This window comes from Daktulosphaira vitifoliae, unplaced genomic scaffold (genome assembly GCF_025091365.1).
Source record: "Daktulosphaira vitifoliae isolate Bord-2020 unplaced genomic scaffold, ASM2509136v1 Scaffold_5, whole genome shotgun sequence".
Taxonomy (NCBI): Eukaryota; Metazoa; Arthropoda; class Insecta; order Hemiptera; family Phylloxeridae; genus Daktulosphaira; species Daktulosphaira vitifoliae.
Window position 1 is genome coordinate 204,019 of NW_026099576.1, and position 17,743 is coordinate 221,761.

The window sequence follows — 17,743 nt, forward strand, 5'->3', positions numbered from 1 at the left end:
ATTTTTTTCAATGATACGTTTTATTTCATCATAGTGAATTTTATTTAATTTGATATTCTTTTTTTTTTTTTAATCTACATATTGTCCTGATGTTTTTTTTTTATAATCATGTTCCTCGCACAAGTGGTTGGCGACCCAACTCTCCTTATTGCGAGGGAGCCATGAGGGTGGCGACTCCACAATCCTCTGCGTGGCACAAGTCTTTACCTCTCAAATTTAAATAAAATCACATTAAATAGTACATGTAAATAATTTTAATAATATTGATGACTTTTTACGAAAAGATTTTTCTGGCTTGAATAATTTGTCAGCAAATATTTAGTTAGTTGAATAACTCTAAATTAAAAAATTAAAGACATTTATTAATTTACGCCAGATGTTTTATCATAAATATTTATCTTATTATTTATAAATGTAAAACAGAACGAATACGTGTCTTCTGACACTTTATCAAGTTATAATTTGTTCAAGAAATTTCAATTATAATTGTTTTACAATGTTTTCATTAAAACTTTACAAGTTTGGTATTTTATTATTTCATATGATTTTATATACAAAAGCAGAAAAAGGTTTAAAAAAATCATTAATTCAGTTAGATACATTACTAATGTTTTCGGGATGGAAAAATTTAAATGATTTGATCTTTATAAACTATTACAGTAGTTATCATTATCCACAAACTCTGATTGAAATACCTACACATCTCAATAAATGCAATCAAAAAGTAAGAGCCTTAACTATATATCTTGGATGTACATATGCAAAAGTTATGAATAATCTTTTTTCAGTTATTAGCAACATTATACAAAATTGTGAAAATATAATTAAAGAAGAGAAACGCTTAATAAATGGATACATTTGCACAGAAGAATTCATAAGCATAATATCCATAGTAGTTGTTCCAATGACCACATTGATGAAAGGAGCTATGGACGCTCTAGATTTATTGCATAAAAGACCATGGGTTACTATTGATAAACCACCCTATATATTCAGTGCTTTATTTGAGAGAATAGAAAATATCATTAACCAATTAAACAAACTAACTTTAACACGTTATAATATATCTTCATACTTGGAGGCATTAAAATATATATATTCATTTTCTGAAAAAGTAATATTTGATATAAACAATGAATCTTCATCGTATTGTAATTTTGTAACTTATGATATAAATTATTTATGGAACAAATGGGTTCAAGAGCATAAAGTCATCATTGGACAAGGTGTAAAATTAGTATTTTTAGAATTCTTAAGTAGAAAAATTAAGGGTTATGTCAGTACAGTAATTAAAGAAAAGTATTTTAAACTCGGATTTAAATTTGATCCAATCACTGAAGAAACATTTATACCAGCACCGCATGAGCTAATTGAACTAGGTATTTAAAATGAAAAAAAAATAATAATAAATTTAAATTAATGTCTTATATATATTTTTATGAATTTAGAATTAGAATTTAAAGTAACAGATGCAACATAGCCTCCAACGCCAATACAAGTAGAAAATCAATAAGTGTTTATTATTTATATTTATACTTTATAACTAATCAAAATTAAATAATTATTTCATAAATCTTTGAATAATAATTATTCAATGATATTAATAATTATTATTAACACAATAATTTGATTCGTATTTTAGTTTATGTTATCCCTTATAATATTAGTATATAGTATGATTACAAATAAAAATATAAAATGGTGCACTTTTTGATTTATTGATAACTTTTTATTTACCCGAACCTACCTCAAATCAGTGACACAACTGACACAGCCACGGCGTTGTCACACGTTTGACACCCCGCGGTCGTGTCAGCTCCTTCACAGTCACCGCTCCACTGTAAACCGAACCGTTACACACACGCGTTATCGTCGTGGTGTAAAGTCCAATAAATGCCCAGCGTCGATACGCTGCATACGTCGAGCAAGTCATCTTCGTGATACCAACGTATGCGTACCGTCTGCGAGTATATAACAAGGATCGACACGTTACTTCGGCAACTTCAGCGGGTTCCTTTGTTTTCAATAGTTTTAATTTACATATTTGTATACGCTCCGCTTGTTTTTATCTCTTTGTGTATTTCAAAAAACAATAAACGGTTTTTTTTCTTTATAAACAACCAGTGTCGACTACAATCTTTTTTGTTGTTTCTTTTTTTTTTTGTTTTTTGCGACGTAAGATGTCACAAGGTATAAATATATCTTTTTTCAATAATGTTGACAAAGTATTTGATTTGCGCAAATGTTTTACAAAATTTACTTTATATTTTTATGATCAACTTTTAACCATTATTATTATTATATAAACGGCATATAATAATTATAATTCTTCATAATTACACTTCATATTAATAATATAAAATTTATCATTAAACCGGGCTTAAATATTATAAATAGGTAAAAAAGTTAATACATTACAAAATTTGTAGTTGAATTTATTATATTATAGTATTNAAAAAATTGAAGTTGGATTTATTATATTATAGTATAGTATTTGGTTTTTATAATGAATTTAATAATTTATACTTTAATTTTATTCATTAAAACATGTTATTTACTGGATATGAATAACCTTACCAAAGATGAAGTAGATAAGTACAGGAAAGATAATTCAAATCTGATGGACTTAATAATACTTAGAAATACAATTTACACTGATCCAGAAACTGTTCAAGTAATTGATGAACATTTATTTTACAATAATGACGACATCGATGTCGTAGATAAAAGTAAACCCTACAAAGGAACTGCTCCTATTGGGTTTTACACTACGGAAGTATTTGGAAAAACTCTGGGTGAGGTTATGAAAGAAACTATTGACAATAGAGATGATCTTTTCGAAGGTTTGGTTTGGATTAGAAATGTTATCGAAAGTATTGGAATCACAACGATGCATCGCTTTGCGCAATTACATCGAAATTTGCGATACCAAGAAAAAGGCGTGATATTAATTCACTTCTTCAGCAAAGTAAAAATTTTTTTCTTTTTTTGAACGAAAAGTTTACCGAATATAACTTACGAACTGAACCAATTAATGACTTATTATTATATATTGATTCTCTCTGCAATGAAAATCCAGTCAATTCTATTGTGAGAAAAAAATATATTGAATCATGTGGTAATTTTATGATGCGTTACAGTAATTGTACAGGATTGGTATATTTTTATAATTGGAAATTGATTAACGATCTCAATTCAAGTTTTCATTTAAAACGTGAATTAGATTTCACACTAAATTATACATTTTTACGACTAAAAAATTGTTCAGCAGAAGATAGTTTAAGTTTCTTTGACGATTATATTAATATTCAAAAACTATAATTTTTTTATGTACAACATTTTACTTTTAATTATTTTTTACATAAAATTTATTTTATAAATATTTAATTACGTATATCTTATATATTAAGCTCAGACGTTATGGTTTTACTAAGTCGTGTAATATTTTTGTATACAAATAATAATTATTTTATTTTATATCTATAAATATAAGTTTTATTTATTTTTTGAAGACACAAAATAATGCATTTTTAATTTTTCATGCAGTTGTTGCGTATGACAAAAAAAATTAAGTTATTTTATTAATACATGTCAAAAAATCCTCATTATTTTTTAAATGATTTCCATGTACTATTATATGTGATTTAATTAAATATTTTATTTAACTTAACTAATATCAAGTACCCCCACATATTTGTAGAATTTTCTTATCGAATAAGACTTACTTCGAACTGTATACTAATTTGAAATATATTTGAAGTAATACTTAACTGTCGTGTTATTTATTTATAACACTTTTTTCCGGTTTAACAACCTCTTTCAACGGTGACGGTTTCTTATTTGCTAATTTGAATCTATTCCCTTCCACGGAATACTTCTTTTCTTCGGGCCGCCGTTCCAGTAAAAAGTCCTCTGTGTCCAAGTCGCTAACCAGCTCTAGCAGATCTTCCATTGAATTCGGGCGTCTTACTCTTCCGTGGACCCGGTAGTCACTGCGCATCAGTCCTATTATTAGATCGACCCACTCGTACTCTGTGAGCCTTGAGTCGAGTTGACGGGCTAGCTGGCTCTTCCACAATACGAACTCCCCTAGAGATTGTCGCTGGCCTTGTTGAGCACATTGGAATTCATTTCATACTTGGGTCAGTATACCATTGCTGTTGAACTTCCTCAAAAATTGTTGTTGGAACATAGTCCATGTGGCGTTCAAGCAGAGTATGGTACTCCACCTGTAAGCTGCCTCTACTTTTAACTGTGGGTCCAACACACGTACCCACTTCTGGTACGGTACATTCGCTTCGATTACGACCGATTCAATTAAAGCGTTGGGGTCTTCTTGTTTTTTTCCGGAAAACTCCGACAGAGAATCACGCGTCAATGTTTGACTATCGTGTAACAGTAACGATGTTTCGTTAAAAGTAAAGTTTCATTACTCTCTGGTCCTAATGTGCGGACGGAAACGTCTTTCGGGTCGATCTACTCCGGTAATACCAGTCATTCCTTGATTTGAAACGAAAGTATTGTGTTTCTGACCGAAGAAATTAGAATTTTCACCGGAGAAAGGGTGTCTCAGTTGATGTAACCCAGGGTGCCGGCCGTTTTCACGGGGTAAATTTGTTTTTTCACCGGAAAACTGTTTTCTATGATTTTATTCCACCAAAGTCCGGTGTAGTTCACCGGAGAACTCATCATTTCCTCAAAGCTCAGATAAGAGGGATAGTGGTCCAGTTGAGCCGTTCGGTCGAAACTTTCCAGGACGGCCATCTGCTCATCTCCTTCCGACTAGACTTTTGGTGTGTCGGTTCTGTCCGCCATAACTTGCCTAAGTGTGTGAAGTAATGGTATGGTTCTCCTATTGGTACTGCCAAGTACTCCTTCCACATTATTGGTAGGTAAGTTAACTTGCGACGTCAATGTGTCCACCTTTGTTTCCAGCCGGGCAATATGGTCGCGCTCGAAGGACACTGTGTTCTCTAGTTCCTCAATGTTGGCCATGTACTCGTCAAGGTACGAACATAAGGATGTGTACATATCCTGTGAGAAATTCCACTCGGTTTTATTGTCCTCGGCATTATCCAGTGCATTATCCGGTCTGTCATTGTCAGCTCCAATAGTCTGACTTGTACTCCCTTCAAGGACGATTGATAGCGGTTCTGATTACGTTTCAATCAGATTGCCATCTGTTACTCACATACATATCACATTAGATTTTTCAACTAGATTTAAGTTCGATAAAATTATTGTTGTTGAATGCTTAATAAAGATTTTGGATCGTACATTTATTATTGAGTATTATTTCATAGTGACCACAAGTGCCTTTATATTAATTAGTCGTAATTTTAGTCTATACTATGATATTTATGGAATTATAATATTTGTTTGAGATTTATGTTAAAAAGTTGTGTTGTATTCTTAGTGTTTAAATTGTATTATTATTTGCATGCATTTAAGTTAAGAAGTAGCTGGCCAATTCCAATTAGAAGTGAGTATTTTTATTATTTGTGTCAAGTGTTACTATTGAGTGTGAGCTACTGAACAGATTTGAGTATTTAGTGTAATTTTTCTTTTAGTACATCACTAGCCAGAAGGGTCATGTGTATATTGTTCGAGTCAAAAATCAGAGGAATATTTGTTAGATAATATTGTTGTAATATGACTAATGTTTTGCATTACGCATCAGACATTTATCAACGAAAAAAAAATTTTATAATCTGTTTTTTATATTAATTGTATACAAACAAATAATTCATTTATCTGTCATAACATATACACTGTTGTACTAGCTATTATATATGTATATATGTGTTAAATTGATTACTATAATATTATGAATCATATCTTAAAATAATTATCATGTTATTTCCATTTTAACACAATAAACTGAAAATCGCTAAAAGCGCTGACGACAACATCCCAGGATAGAGGATAGATAGATTAAAATACAATATAAAAAGGCGCTGAATTTCAGAAAGAAGCACCTTTTTACTTTTGAAGTTCTGAATTCAATATTGAAATCAGAACTCTCTTGTCTAGTGCATTTTCTCAATTAACCGCAACCCCGTGTTGTCTTCGGTATACTTTAACACGATATTAAAATATAACTATTTTGAGTCTAGACTTAATTAGAAAAGATATATTACATAAATTTCGTGTGTGCAAAATAGCACAATAAAAAGAAAGAGTTACACATTTAATATTTTAATTATCGACGGTCTTTAAACAAGCTACCTAAAAGGAGTAAGTAATTTCATATTATCCTAATTATTTAGAATTAATAATCTGAGTAAAGAATGGTAAAGCAATAGATCAATATTCTCTTTAGTAATTTTACTAATTCTTTCGTACTTTATATATATACACATTACAGAGTGTTCGTGGGTCGGATTACCGCCTCGTTGCCTTAGTGTCCTATTAAAGGTTCTTATCAATTAATTAGTTTTTTTTTATTATTCAATAAAGTAGAACTTTAATCATTTCTTTTATATCTACTTTTCTTTATTATTCTAAACCCTTGGACTCTAAAACCCCGATAGAACCTAGAAGCTCCTGAATTGACCAAATCTCCAAATATCCAACCTTGGTCAAAATACCCTAACACCCCTTTGCTTATTTTTGTATTACTACAATATTATGAGTTAATTATTGATTATTAGTATTAGTGTTATTTTTTTGTGCATCTGTTCAGTGATCCACCAGAATAAGTAATTAGCTAATCATTACTATCAGTATTTCTTTTAATATCATATAAGTTATTCATTGAGTTTTAAGATTATTATTGAGTCAGAAAGGCTAAATTTAATATTATTGGTTTATTTTATATATTTTATTGATTTGAGCCAGCAGTAGTTATTTAATAATTGAAATTTACATCATTATTGATTGTTTTTATAGTTTAAATTTGTTAGTTTTCTGAGATGTATTTTTTTATGTATAATTGTTATTGTTGAAATTGTTTATTTTTCATTGATCTTAGAGTTTCATTTTGTCATTGATAATATTAATTTTTGTTGTTGAACCAAAAGGGCTATCTTTTTATATTATTATAAATAATAGTTATTATTTTTGTTATTAATCATTATAAATTTTGGAATTGTTTATTTATTTAGAGTAGGGATACACATCTACATATACAGGGTGTTCAGTAAGTCAGGAAACGGGTTTCTATTGTTCTCATTGTTACAAACAATGAGAACAATAGAAACCCGTTTCCTGACTTACTGAACACCCTGTATATACACGTACACACTTGAGTACTACATAGATCACTGGTTTTACGCAAACGAACCCTCCCACCACCAAGAGGGGTTGTCTTTCCACATACATACTAACAGATTAGTCAGCCTTGGAGTGGTATACCAAGAAGCTAGGCCATTAAAAGGGTGTGATGATCGGGTGAAGTTATTTATTGTAAATACCCCCAAACAACGGTAGTTAAGTATTACTTAAAATATATTTCAAATTAGTATAAATTCGATAGGTTTTCGTAAGGGAGTCACAAGAGTAAGTGATGTCAACCCATATCTGGTTCTTATCACCGGCGGTCACTCGACGTCACGCGACCTATCGGGCGACGAGAGGTAGCTGTGTCGCAGTCACCATCCAGCAGTAAAGCCGGAAATGCGCTGTGACTGCGTCATACCACCCCCCAGTCCAACCGTGTGGCTAACCTCTTGACCTAAGTCAACTGGTCTGCTGGCCCTTCCTCCAACTCAGAGGAGTCCGGGACCACAATCTCTGGGGCATTTAAAACTGCGTCTTCTAGCTCCATCTCCATCTCGTCCGGCTGCACGAAGTCCATGCACATTAGTGATGTACCTTCGGTCTTCACCGACAAACATAACCAGAAGACTCGGTTGTTGGACCACGGTCACATTGGGGTATCTCCCTGACCTGGGTTGCCGGAGCTGGCGACATCGTTGATAGCCCTAACTTTGTGACTCGTGGTCTGAAACGCCCGTTTGCGTCCCGCACGCTATGACGGTGGTTTCTACGTGTCTGCTCCAATTGCTCCTGCGCCTGTTGCTTTGGTTGGCGAGTGAGAGGAAGCCTGTGCTCCCGCGATCGTGCAAGACTTCTCACCGTCTCCGGTTTTGTCCGGTTCTAATACGTTGTCCTCGATTTGTCTGGCCTCAGTCGAAGTCTGCGCAGAAGAGTGGTTGGCTCCGCAGCTCCCACATTTCGGCTAGTTTCACCCGATCCACAGTTATTTCTACTTATCTCTGGTTGTCATTCCGCGAGTCCGGTTGTTTACCCATAAAAATAATGTCCAGTAGCCAATTGCTAGAATCTTTGGCTTCTCGCCCAAAGGCCTGCTCAATGGCGGTGCTCCCTGTTAACCTGTTCCGACGATTTCTTATTAAATAAAGTATATTCGGGAATATTTCTGTCCCTATAACTATGTGGTTTGTCAACCAAAGCTGTACGAAGACATTTTTTCAAATCTTGGTTTCGTCGTTCTACTGGGTTTCCTCTTGGATAGTAAATTGTCGTTGTCCATCTTTCTGTGCCCCACTTCTCCAGTGCTTCCTCCGTTGTTTTGGAGACGAACTGTGTTCCATTGTCTGAGAGAAGTACTCTAGCATAGCCAAAACGTGAGATGAACTCTGTTTCTAGAGTATCGGTGATCGTTTTATTAGTGGCGTGGCCTAGGGGGTATACTTCCATCCATCTACTATAGCACTCTGTTGCTACAATTAAGCCAGTCTTACCGCGTTGAGATCTTGGGTACAGCCCCATTAGATCAATACTAACAACCTCCCATGGCTGGCAGGGCTGTCTTGGTCGCATCGGGTCGTTTTGCTTCCGGTTAAGTGGTTTAATATAAGCGCACACATGACTTCTTGTGACATATTGACGTACCGACTCTCTCATACCGGTCTAGAAGAAACAATTACCAATGCTCCGGTAAGTTTCTTTCCACCCTGGGTGTCCGGCAGAAACATGGTCATGATACCTCCATAGTAGGTGATCTGACATGTCCAAAGGAACGACGTTAATCTTCGCGTCTGTTCCGTTATTTACCGGGCCTTTTAGCAAAATACCATCTTGCAAGTAATATTCTTGGTGTAAGTGCCTGTAAATTAGTATGCAACTCCAGAGCTTCCAGACATACTGGGCCAATGTTGCATCTTCAGCTTGCCAGTTTATAATGTCGAAAATAGCAATATTCTCCGAGTAAGTTGTTGCTCTTTTACCGTTCTTAACTTGGCTAAAAGAGTCAAATTTACCTCGCAAATATGTTTTTTCTGACTTTTTCTCGGATAACTCGTCTAAGCTAGGGTCCTGGTCGGATGCAGGTCATGCCACATTTATCAGCCGTCATCCTACACTGTGTATATGGAAGTTTAGTAGTATCTAAATAGCGGGTTCTGGGGATCAAAGGATGCCGCCATGGTAATTAGTGTCATACGTCATCAAAAAGTAATAAATTAAGAGTGTTAATGGGTAATTAAATGGTTAATTAAGGTCAATCGTAATTGTTAAAGTCGTAAATCAAGTGTGTTATTGTTAAAATTGCGATAATAATGTGGGTTGGCGGAGGGTAGGTGGTCAGCTGACTCGGCGTTACGTCGTTGTCGGTGTGACGTATGCAGCAACGCGTGCCCCTCAATCAGGAGCATCACAGGTGTTACGTAATATAATCGGCCTTAAGGTCATCACGTCACATACAATAATGTTAAAGACTCTGCCCCTGCCTACACCCTCCCCCCCGGAGTTGTACATCAAACGGTCGCGCGTTATATTGTGTCATCGCAACCGCCGCCGTCACCACCGCCGCCGCCGCCATCGTCGTCGTCGTCGACGGGGTATAAGCCATAGTCGTGTAATCCATAAAATACACCTCATTCGTCATCGAGATTCCAATGTCTAACAGATGTTTGGAAAGTTTGGTGTCGTGCAGCAGCAACATTGTCTGTTGACTACTAATCGGTTCTCAGTATTTGTTAATCTATTGTGCGTGTAAGATGGATTATTTAAGTAATATATCGAATAAATTGATTTGTCTTGGTGAAAACGAACCGACAGATAGAGTTTTTAAACCATTCAGTAAATTATAGAAAAATTGTCGAGATTTGCAATATTTTGCGGAACGTCTAGGAGATAAAGTTAACAGTACCGGTGGAGACTTTTTACACTACAAGGGTTGTGAATTATTGAATGTAGGAAAAAATTCGGACAATCCTGAATGTGCATGCTCAGTTGTGAAGCGAATATATTACGAACTTTTGGATTCAATTGAAACAATTGAAAAAACGGTGAATGCGAATCGCAGCGATAGTAACGCCTATTGGACCTTGAGACTTTAATCACAATGGCTACACCAAGGTGTAAATTCAATAAAATCAACGACTTGATCGATTCATCAATATATAGCATTTCACAAATGTCTCGCGTATACATTGGTCTGGATCCTGACGATTCATTTTGGCCAAAAGTAAAGTTGGTAAATTGTCATCAAGAACTTATTATCACTATCGATTTACTACATAAAATGTATTCAATGTGCGGATATATTTTATCGATAACGGAAAATTTAAACGGAATACTACTTTTGCAAGATGAAAACATTAAGGTGATTCTGACACAGTGGGTGCAAACTATTACCCGAAAAGATACATTACTGTTTCAGTCAAAACGAGATGACAACTGTATATTTTTGATGAATACATCTGAGTTTGCGCAATTGTACTTCTTTAAAGATATGTTATTTGAGAAAATACATCGACAATTGTTTCATATACGTCCGCGTATTTTACATGAAATAAAGGTTATACTTCAGTCTTCAATTGATCGTATGGTGGTTGAAAAGAAACCGATCATTTTTCCCCAAATTAAAACGCCGGATTTGTTATATTTCTATGAAATTTGTTGTACGGGATTTATGGCTAAATGTCTAAAAAATATCTCGAAAACTATTTTCAATTATCCACACATGAAAGTATGTTAAAAAATATTTGATTTTTTCATCTTAACTCTAATACTTATAAAAATTTCAGCACTTGTATTACTTTTCCGATCTGGTAGAATTGGTTACAAATAGATCATTTTTAGGTATAGATGCTTTGCCGAAAATTGACAAGAAAGACCTCCTATGTATGACTTTTCCAGTCAAATTCAAGGATAATCGAAATAAAATAACATAAAAAACAACAAGTTTGCAAAATAACTATGTTTTTATTAATAAAAATTATATATTTATACATTTTTTTGTTTCTATACTATACTGTAAATTATACAATAATAAAAATATATTTGTATATACATTAGAGTTTTCGTACTTTACCCATAAATGCGTTGTATTCCATATGACAATCGTGAATAATTACACAATACAATGATGTTTTATCGGGAAACTGTTTAGAGCATTCGAAATCCAAACGTAGATCAACCGTTGAAGTCTTGACGGTATCGTTTTGTTTAGAACAATCGATCACAACTATGGGTCCACGTTTTTTGTAATTTATATAATCTAGTAGAGGGTACGGATCTTTACGACCGTAGTACATTGTTTGGAATTGAGTGTACGAGTTGTAGAAGGTTGTATACTTGTTGTTGTCGAAATCGGCGTTTTGGTTCTCGTATGGGTATTCGTCCGCATTCAGATACGCTTTGACGTTTCTCAATGAACAGTGATCGAAATCTCCAAGAATGTGTTCATTCTCATTACCCATGGCAATAAGTAGATATCTGGGTTTTTCCACATTCGAATAGGTGCGCACCGACCACGTGTGATGAGTTGTCTGCGGTACCAATGGGTAAACGGCAACATCCCAGTGTTGAAATTCTAACGGGAGCCATTTCTTGCTGTCCAGAATACGCATAAGACCCAGTTCGGTTTTCACGCTGGGTTCAAAGTACTTTACCACCCATTTGATTTTCGATATTTTCACATTGATTTGTTTTATCAATGATGCAACTTGCGCTTTATCGTCTGTTGTTGTTGTCTGTGGAACAAATGTTACAACAGTGCTATCGGTACTCGATCTATTCAACACAAGTGTCTGAGTACAGTTTATCAGTGTTCGTCGGTATCGTTCGAAAAATCCCATGCACATAGACAATGGACATTGCGCCACAAAATCAGTCCCATCGATGAAATCGTTGTTGTGCAAGATTTGCGCATATTTCCATCCGGCAGGTTGCAATCGTCGAATGTCGTTGGGTGTGAGCGAACAATAACCCTTGATGGTTGTAGCCACTCCGACATATTTTATCTTGTCCACTTCTTTACCATTTACCTCAAATCTGATTTCGTCGAATAAGTGCATGAGAAAATTTTGCCCCATAACCATTTCACCGACTGTTCCAACTGGTGGTTTTTCCAGTTTTCCTTCGATTTGCAAATAACTTTCGCACGGTACGGTGAATTTCTCCTTGTTACGTACCTCGATGCGGATTTCATCGTTGTGTTCGTACGAGTTGTTGTAGCTCTGATGTTCTAGATAGTATTCACGTTTTACGCTGTCGTCTTGTTGACATTTTTCCAACACGTGTAAGTACTCGGCCATGATTGACTCGACAACCTAATGATTTTAAAAATTCAATATTTTCCTTTGTGAGTTGTTGCTGCTGCGATAGCGTCACACGATTGTTCCGTTGCTCCGTCGTAGAGTATATGCCATCACCCAAATGATGGTGCACTACACTCTTGTTGAAACTCAGAGGCATTTAAAGAGTGTCAACACGTTTTTCCAATATAAAGACACGGTCATCGACTGAATAAAGTTCTCGAGCCAGTGCTTCCAAACGATAAATTGTAGCTGAACTGTTGTTGTTGTTGTTGTTGTTGTTATTGTCACTGTTTATCAGCTGACAGCTATTTTCGCATGTTTGAAGGAGCAGTAATAGTTGCACAACTGTGACTAGTATGCACAAAAATAATCCAATATGTGAGGAATCAATTTGTTTTATACGGTCCCATAACGTCATCGTACTTTCATCCATCTTGTTTGATGTGTAGACGTACTGTTAATTTTTCACCTCTTAAGTTGACACGTTGGCCGTCTGGATCGAGCAATGTGATTANTCTTGATCGAGCAATGTGATTCGAATCGTATTCAATACGTTTGTGTTTAATGGATAGTAAACGACTTGTCTGGGACATTCGATAATACGGTAACCCGGTGGTACGTTTGGAAAGAATTCATGCAATGTATGCAATTGACGTCCTTCGTGGTACGAGCCAACAATTATATTGCAGTCAACTCGTATGCATGTCACCTTTGTAATAGATAACGGAAAATCCGACGTGTGTTCCATTTTCGGTGCCAATACACGAGGTCGGAATCCCAGCATTCCACCGATTGATTGTGGGTGTGTAAAATCTATGGCGTGATCGCATTTGATTATACTTCGCATAGTGTTGCGATCGGCTGTGAAAGAAATAACGTTTCGATCACCCAACTCTTTGTCACCGATTTCACTGCTGTTTTCCTTGAGCAAACCAACCGTTGGCAACAATGGATCATCAAAATCTAATTGTTTTTGCATACTGTACTTATATTCTTCTCTNCATACTGTACTTGTATTCTTCTCCATTGTACTTGTCGGTAATTCGTTTCTGTAAATCGTCAAATTCGTACGATCCCGTCGGTAGTGTTATCACCATAATTGGTTTGTCAACAGTGCCGAAAATGAATTTGTTACAATCCTCATCAATATTCGGTATCGTGTTCCACGTATGCAAGCTCAATAGTCCAATTTTACATTTGTCACCGACATCGATGGGTGGATTGAATGTGCATTGCAATTCAGATCCCACGCCGATTAACGTCACCGTTGTTGCCATGTTGTTATTGTTCAATTAAAAATTCCAAACACAAGTGACCACAATAATTGTGTAAATTATTTACCTCGTTGAAGTTTTGATATCTACTATAATTGTGCACGATTGTGCATCCTTTAAAATATCGTTGCAGCTCCAACGGTGGTCGTAAATTACCAAAACTGTCAAAATACGTAATGCGTTTACCACGTTTACTATATGCTACCCAATGAGTGCCAGGGTTAGTGGAAAGGTCCAAGTTCACTACACCCATTTCGATTGTTTTCGGTCCCGACTGAGGTAACTTGTCACGACAGAACACGCCACGAAACACTTTACGATCGAACGCTCGACTACCGAAATTTGCAATTTCAACATCGTACAAGGCACGATCGGGTAGCTGTGAAATTAGTTTTTTGTTTTTTTCTTATGATTTTTTCGAGACGTCTTTTTCTTAGTTTTCGTACTCGCCGTCAATTTGAAACCAGACCCCGATTTGTATGGTTGCAGGTAAAATCCTTTACCTATGCTTATCGCTGTATTGCCTTTACGGTTAATTTCGGTAGCCATCTTGACCACATTTGCAGCACCGCCGGCTAAAGCTCCCAACGCCGACAGTCCGGCAAATATAGGTATAAGCGGTAGTACACCGCCTTTAGTTTTCGGAACGTTTATGGTACGGGGCAGTGGAATTTTTTTCTTTCTCACCACACGTCGTGCCGCCTTCAACGATTTTTTTGATGGCAGCACATCAACGATCGTTTTGCCAGACTCAATAAATCCATTTGTTGAGCATTTTTATCAAGTTTGGCCGCACGCACAATTCGTTTAAAACCAATACCGAGTTTACGTTTCAATTTCATTGCGTTGGTCACACTCCAAGCTGCGACTCGTTCAGGCAATTTAGCGTCTTTGGCCAACACTCGTTCCCAAGCCCGATGTTCCAACACCTTATCCGCTTTATGACGGTCCTCGAGATTCTTGTATTTACTATAAATGATATCGTGATTGCGGCAAGCAGCATCAAGCGGGTTCACTCCAACGTCACCTCGCTTTAATCTCTTTTCTAACCGTGTTCCAGGGCCCGCAAATTGATAACCTAAATGGTAAACATTTAAAATAATGATAAAACTATTTACAAAGAATAATTTTGAATAATTACACACACACACACACACATACACACCTGGAATGTGGGCTTCGGATGGTAATTTGTTGATTAAACTGTTCAATATCCCTGCACCTTGTTTTCCACGTTGTCTCTGTTTAACCATTATTTTCATATTGACGGTAATGGTTCGATGACGTGCGATGCGTTTCAAAAAACAGACCCTCACGCTACCTATCGTGAATTTTGAAAAAAGTAGTGATATTGCATCCAGTAAACACGGTAAACTATTGCCAAACACAATACGTGCATTGATTTGCGGACCGTCAAATTGTGGAAAAACAAACTTGATGTTTACCCTACTGACCGATATCAACGGACTTCGATTTGAAAATGTATACGTTTACTCAAAATCGTTGCATCAGTGCAAGTATCAACTACTCGTGGAAGTTTTACGTGGTGTCCAAGGAGTGCAGTTGTTTACCTATGAAAACGGGGAAGATGTACCGTCGGTGGATAACATCCTACCCAATTCTATTTTTATATTCGACGATGTTGTTATGGAAAAACAAAATGTAATGTGTGATTATTTCGCGCGTGGACGTCACCGTCGAGTTGACGTGTTTTTTCTCTCACAAACATTATCACGCATACAAAAACAAATGTTACGTGACAACACAAATTTGGTGGTGTTGTTCCGACAGGATGAAGTTAATCTACGGCACGCGTACGATGAATACGTGTGTTGCGATATGAAATTCGGCGAATTCAAAGAGTTTTGCAAACATTGTTGGAACAAAGACCGGTATGGATTTGCAGTGATTTGTTTAGACTTCGCGCGTGACGGTGGTCGGTATAGATACAAGTTTGACACATTTGTGACGATATGAGTACTATTAATAATAGAATTCGTGAAGAAAAAAAAACGTTGTTGAAATTATTGACGGAAGCCCGGGAAAATGTTCGAAAAAAGTACACGGAATTGCATCGTGGTGAATCGGATTCATTGAGCCGCGTAAAACGAGAATTGGCACCAATCATTGCACCATTGGATAAAATCGTGACACAGCAACAGCAGCAACAACAACATGAACAACAACTACAGCAATCCATGAAAAGTTTAAATGATGATAGATACAATATGGAACACGATGATGGGTTTTTCCATCAGTACATGCACCAATGGTCAATGAACCCGAACAGAGACAAAATGTATGGACTAAAAGTGACACCAGAAGGAACATTGATAATAGGTAGAACAATGCGAGCCTCCTTGAATTTTCCACACATTTTTACATGTTCTTTAAGTCCCACTTTCCCACTCGGACGNGAGCCTCCTTGAATTTTCCACACATTTTTACATGTTCTTTAAGTCCCTCTTTCCCACTCGCACGAGTTAATAACGGTTGCTCGTTAAATACGCTGAGACATCGTTTACAATGATATTCTTGTCGTTTACTTTTTGAGCGTTGTTTTGATACAAGCCTTGAAAATTTTGAGATGTAACAATAGTGGTTAGTTTCATTATTTTTCAAGTATAGTAAATCAATATGATCTGTAGCGGTTTTGGATTTAGTTACACGCAATGGAAAAACAATGTTTTTATTGTCCAACGCATACACATTTACCGATATTGTAGGATTTTTTCGTTCGAAGCGATTAATTTGTTCAATTGGTGTTGGAAAATCAATACCAAAAAAATCTATGTTCAAACGTTGTTCTAATTCAACATATGCAACATTCCAATCACTTCTTTTAACTCTTTTATTGTAATGACATAAGATTGACCATTTGAAACATTGTTGATCATCGTTTTTAATATTTACAACAGCCTTTTTGTTTTTTATACACGATGGTAATTCAATATACGATGATCCCTTCAGTGGGTTCAATTTATGTACTCTCAACAAAATACCATCAATTGATATTAGCGACCATCCACTTTGCTTGATTTCCATTTCTTGTTTTTCAGTTTCCAACTTTAATGTTATTTTTTCCATTACTGATGTAAAATCGGTTTCTAAGTCTACTGTTTTATANGTAAAATCGGTTCCTAAGTCTACTGTTTTATTGCGCGACTTGAATGATACATCTTTGAACTCACCAGTTACAGTATGAAAGTACGTTGTATGCAGTAAAACATTGAATTTTACCATACCCTTTACAGTTAACATTTTTAATAAATTTATTATTTCATGATTTATTTCAACCACGAAATCGACAATGTCATCAACGATTGTATTATTTTTCAAAAAAAAATTTCTTACACCACCTTTTAAGGCCGAATTAATTTTTTTGAATCCTGATCCTACTAAGCCCATACACTGTTTTTTTGTAACTTTTACCATATTTGAGTCCGAACTATGTGTTGGAAAACAGTTTTTTTTAGGTTTTCCTACAGTGCTATAAATTGTTGGTCTATGATTCATATTATTGTTGCAATGTTTTTGAAGACTATCGATGTCCCCGAATATTGCACCACAACCACAAACTGTATCAGACATCATCATTTATACAACTAAATAATGAAAAAAGTATATAGAGTAACATTTCACAGTTTTTTTAAATATCATTTATTTATGTTATACTATGAAAATTTTTTTTATTTGACGTAAAAAGTATATTTTATTTAAATAATAATTAACCTTTAACAAGTTAATTTTCTACAAGCAAAGTAATTCTAATCATATTATCAATTATATATATATAGACTATCATTTTAAAATTATAAAAATAGTTTTTATATTCATTTTCCTGTAGCTAATATATTAATACTAATGATTGTACCAAAACCTTTTTTTTCTTTTATACTTTATAATCTCTCCACATAAATTAAATAGATTTATTTTTATTATTATATATATATATAT

At 35.2% G+C, this 17,743-nt stretch overlaps 2 protein-coding genes across 3 annotated transcripts; one reads left to right on the forward strand and one right to left on the reverse strand.

Annotated features, from left to right (window-relative positions):
* Positions 1-470: 470 nt before the first annotated feature.
* Positions 471-2,451, forward strand: LOC126908096 (uncharacterized). Of its 2 annotated transcripts, XM_050689981.1 has the most exons (3): positions 471-724; positions 789-1,379; positions 1,449-2,451. In XM_050689981.1, exons 1-3 carry the CDS (start codon positions 712-714, stop codon positions 1,478-1,480), a joined length of 636 nt encoding a protein of 211 aa, XP_050545938.1. In that variant the 5' UTR covers positions 471-711; the 3' UTR covers positions 1,481-2,451. The 2 variants fall into 2 exon arrangements, with proteins under 2 accessions (XP_050545938.1, XP_050545937.1); XM_050689980.1 differs by having other exon boundaries at positions 471-1,379.
* Positions 2,452-11,264: 8,813 nt separating this feature from the next.
* Positions 11,265-12,509, reverse strand: LOC126907112 (uncharacterized). The gene has a single exon (XM_050688182.1). It carries the CDS (start codon positions 12,507-12,509, stop codon positions 11,265-11,267), a length of 1,245 nt encoding a protein of 414 aa, XP_050544139.1.
* Between the last annotated feature and the right edge of the window lie 5,234 nt (positions 12,510-17,743).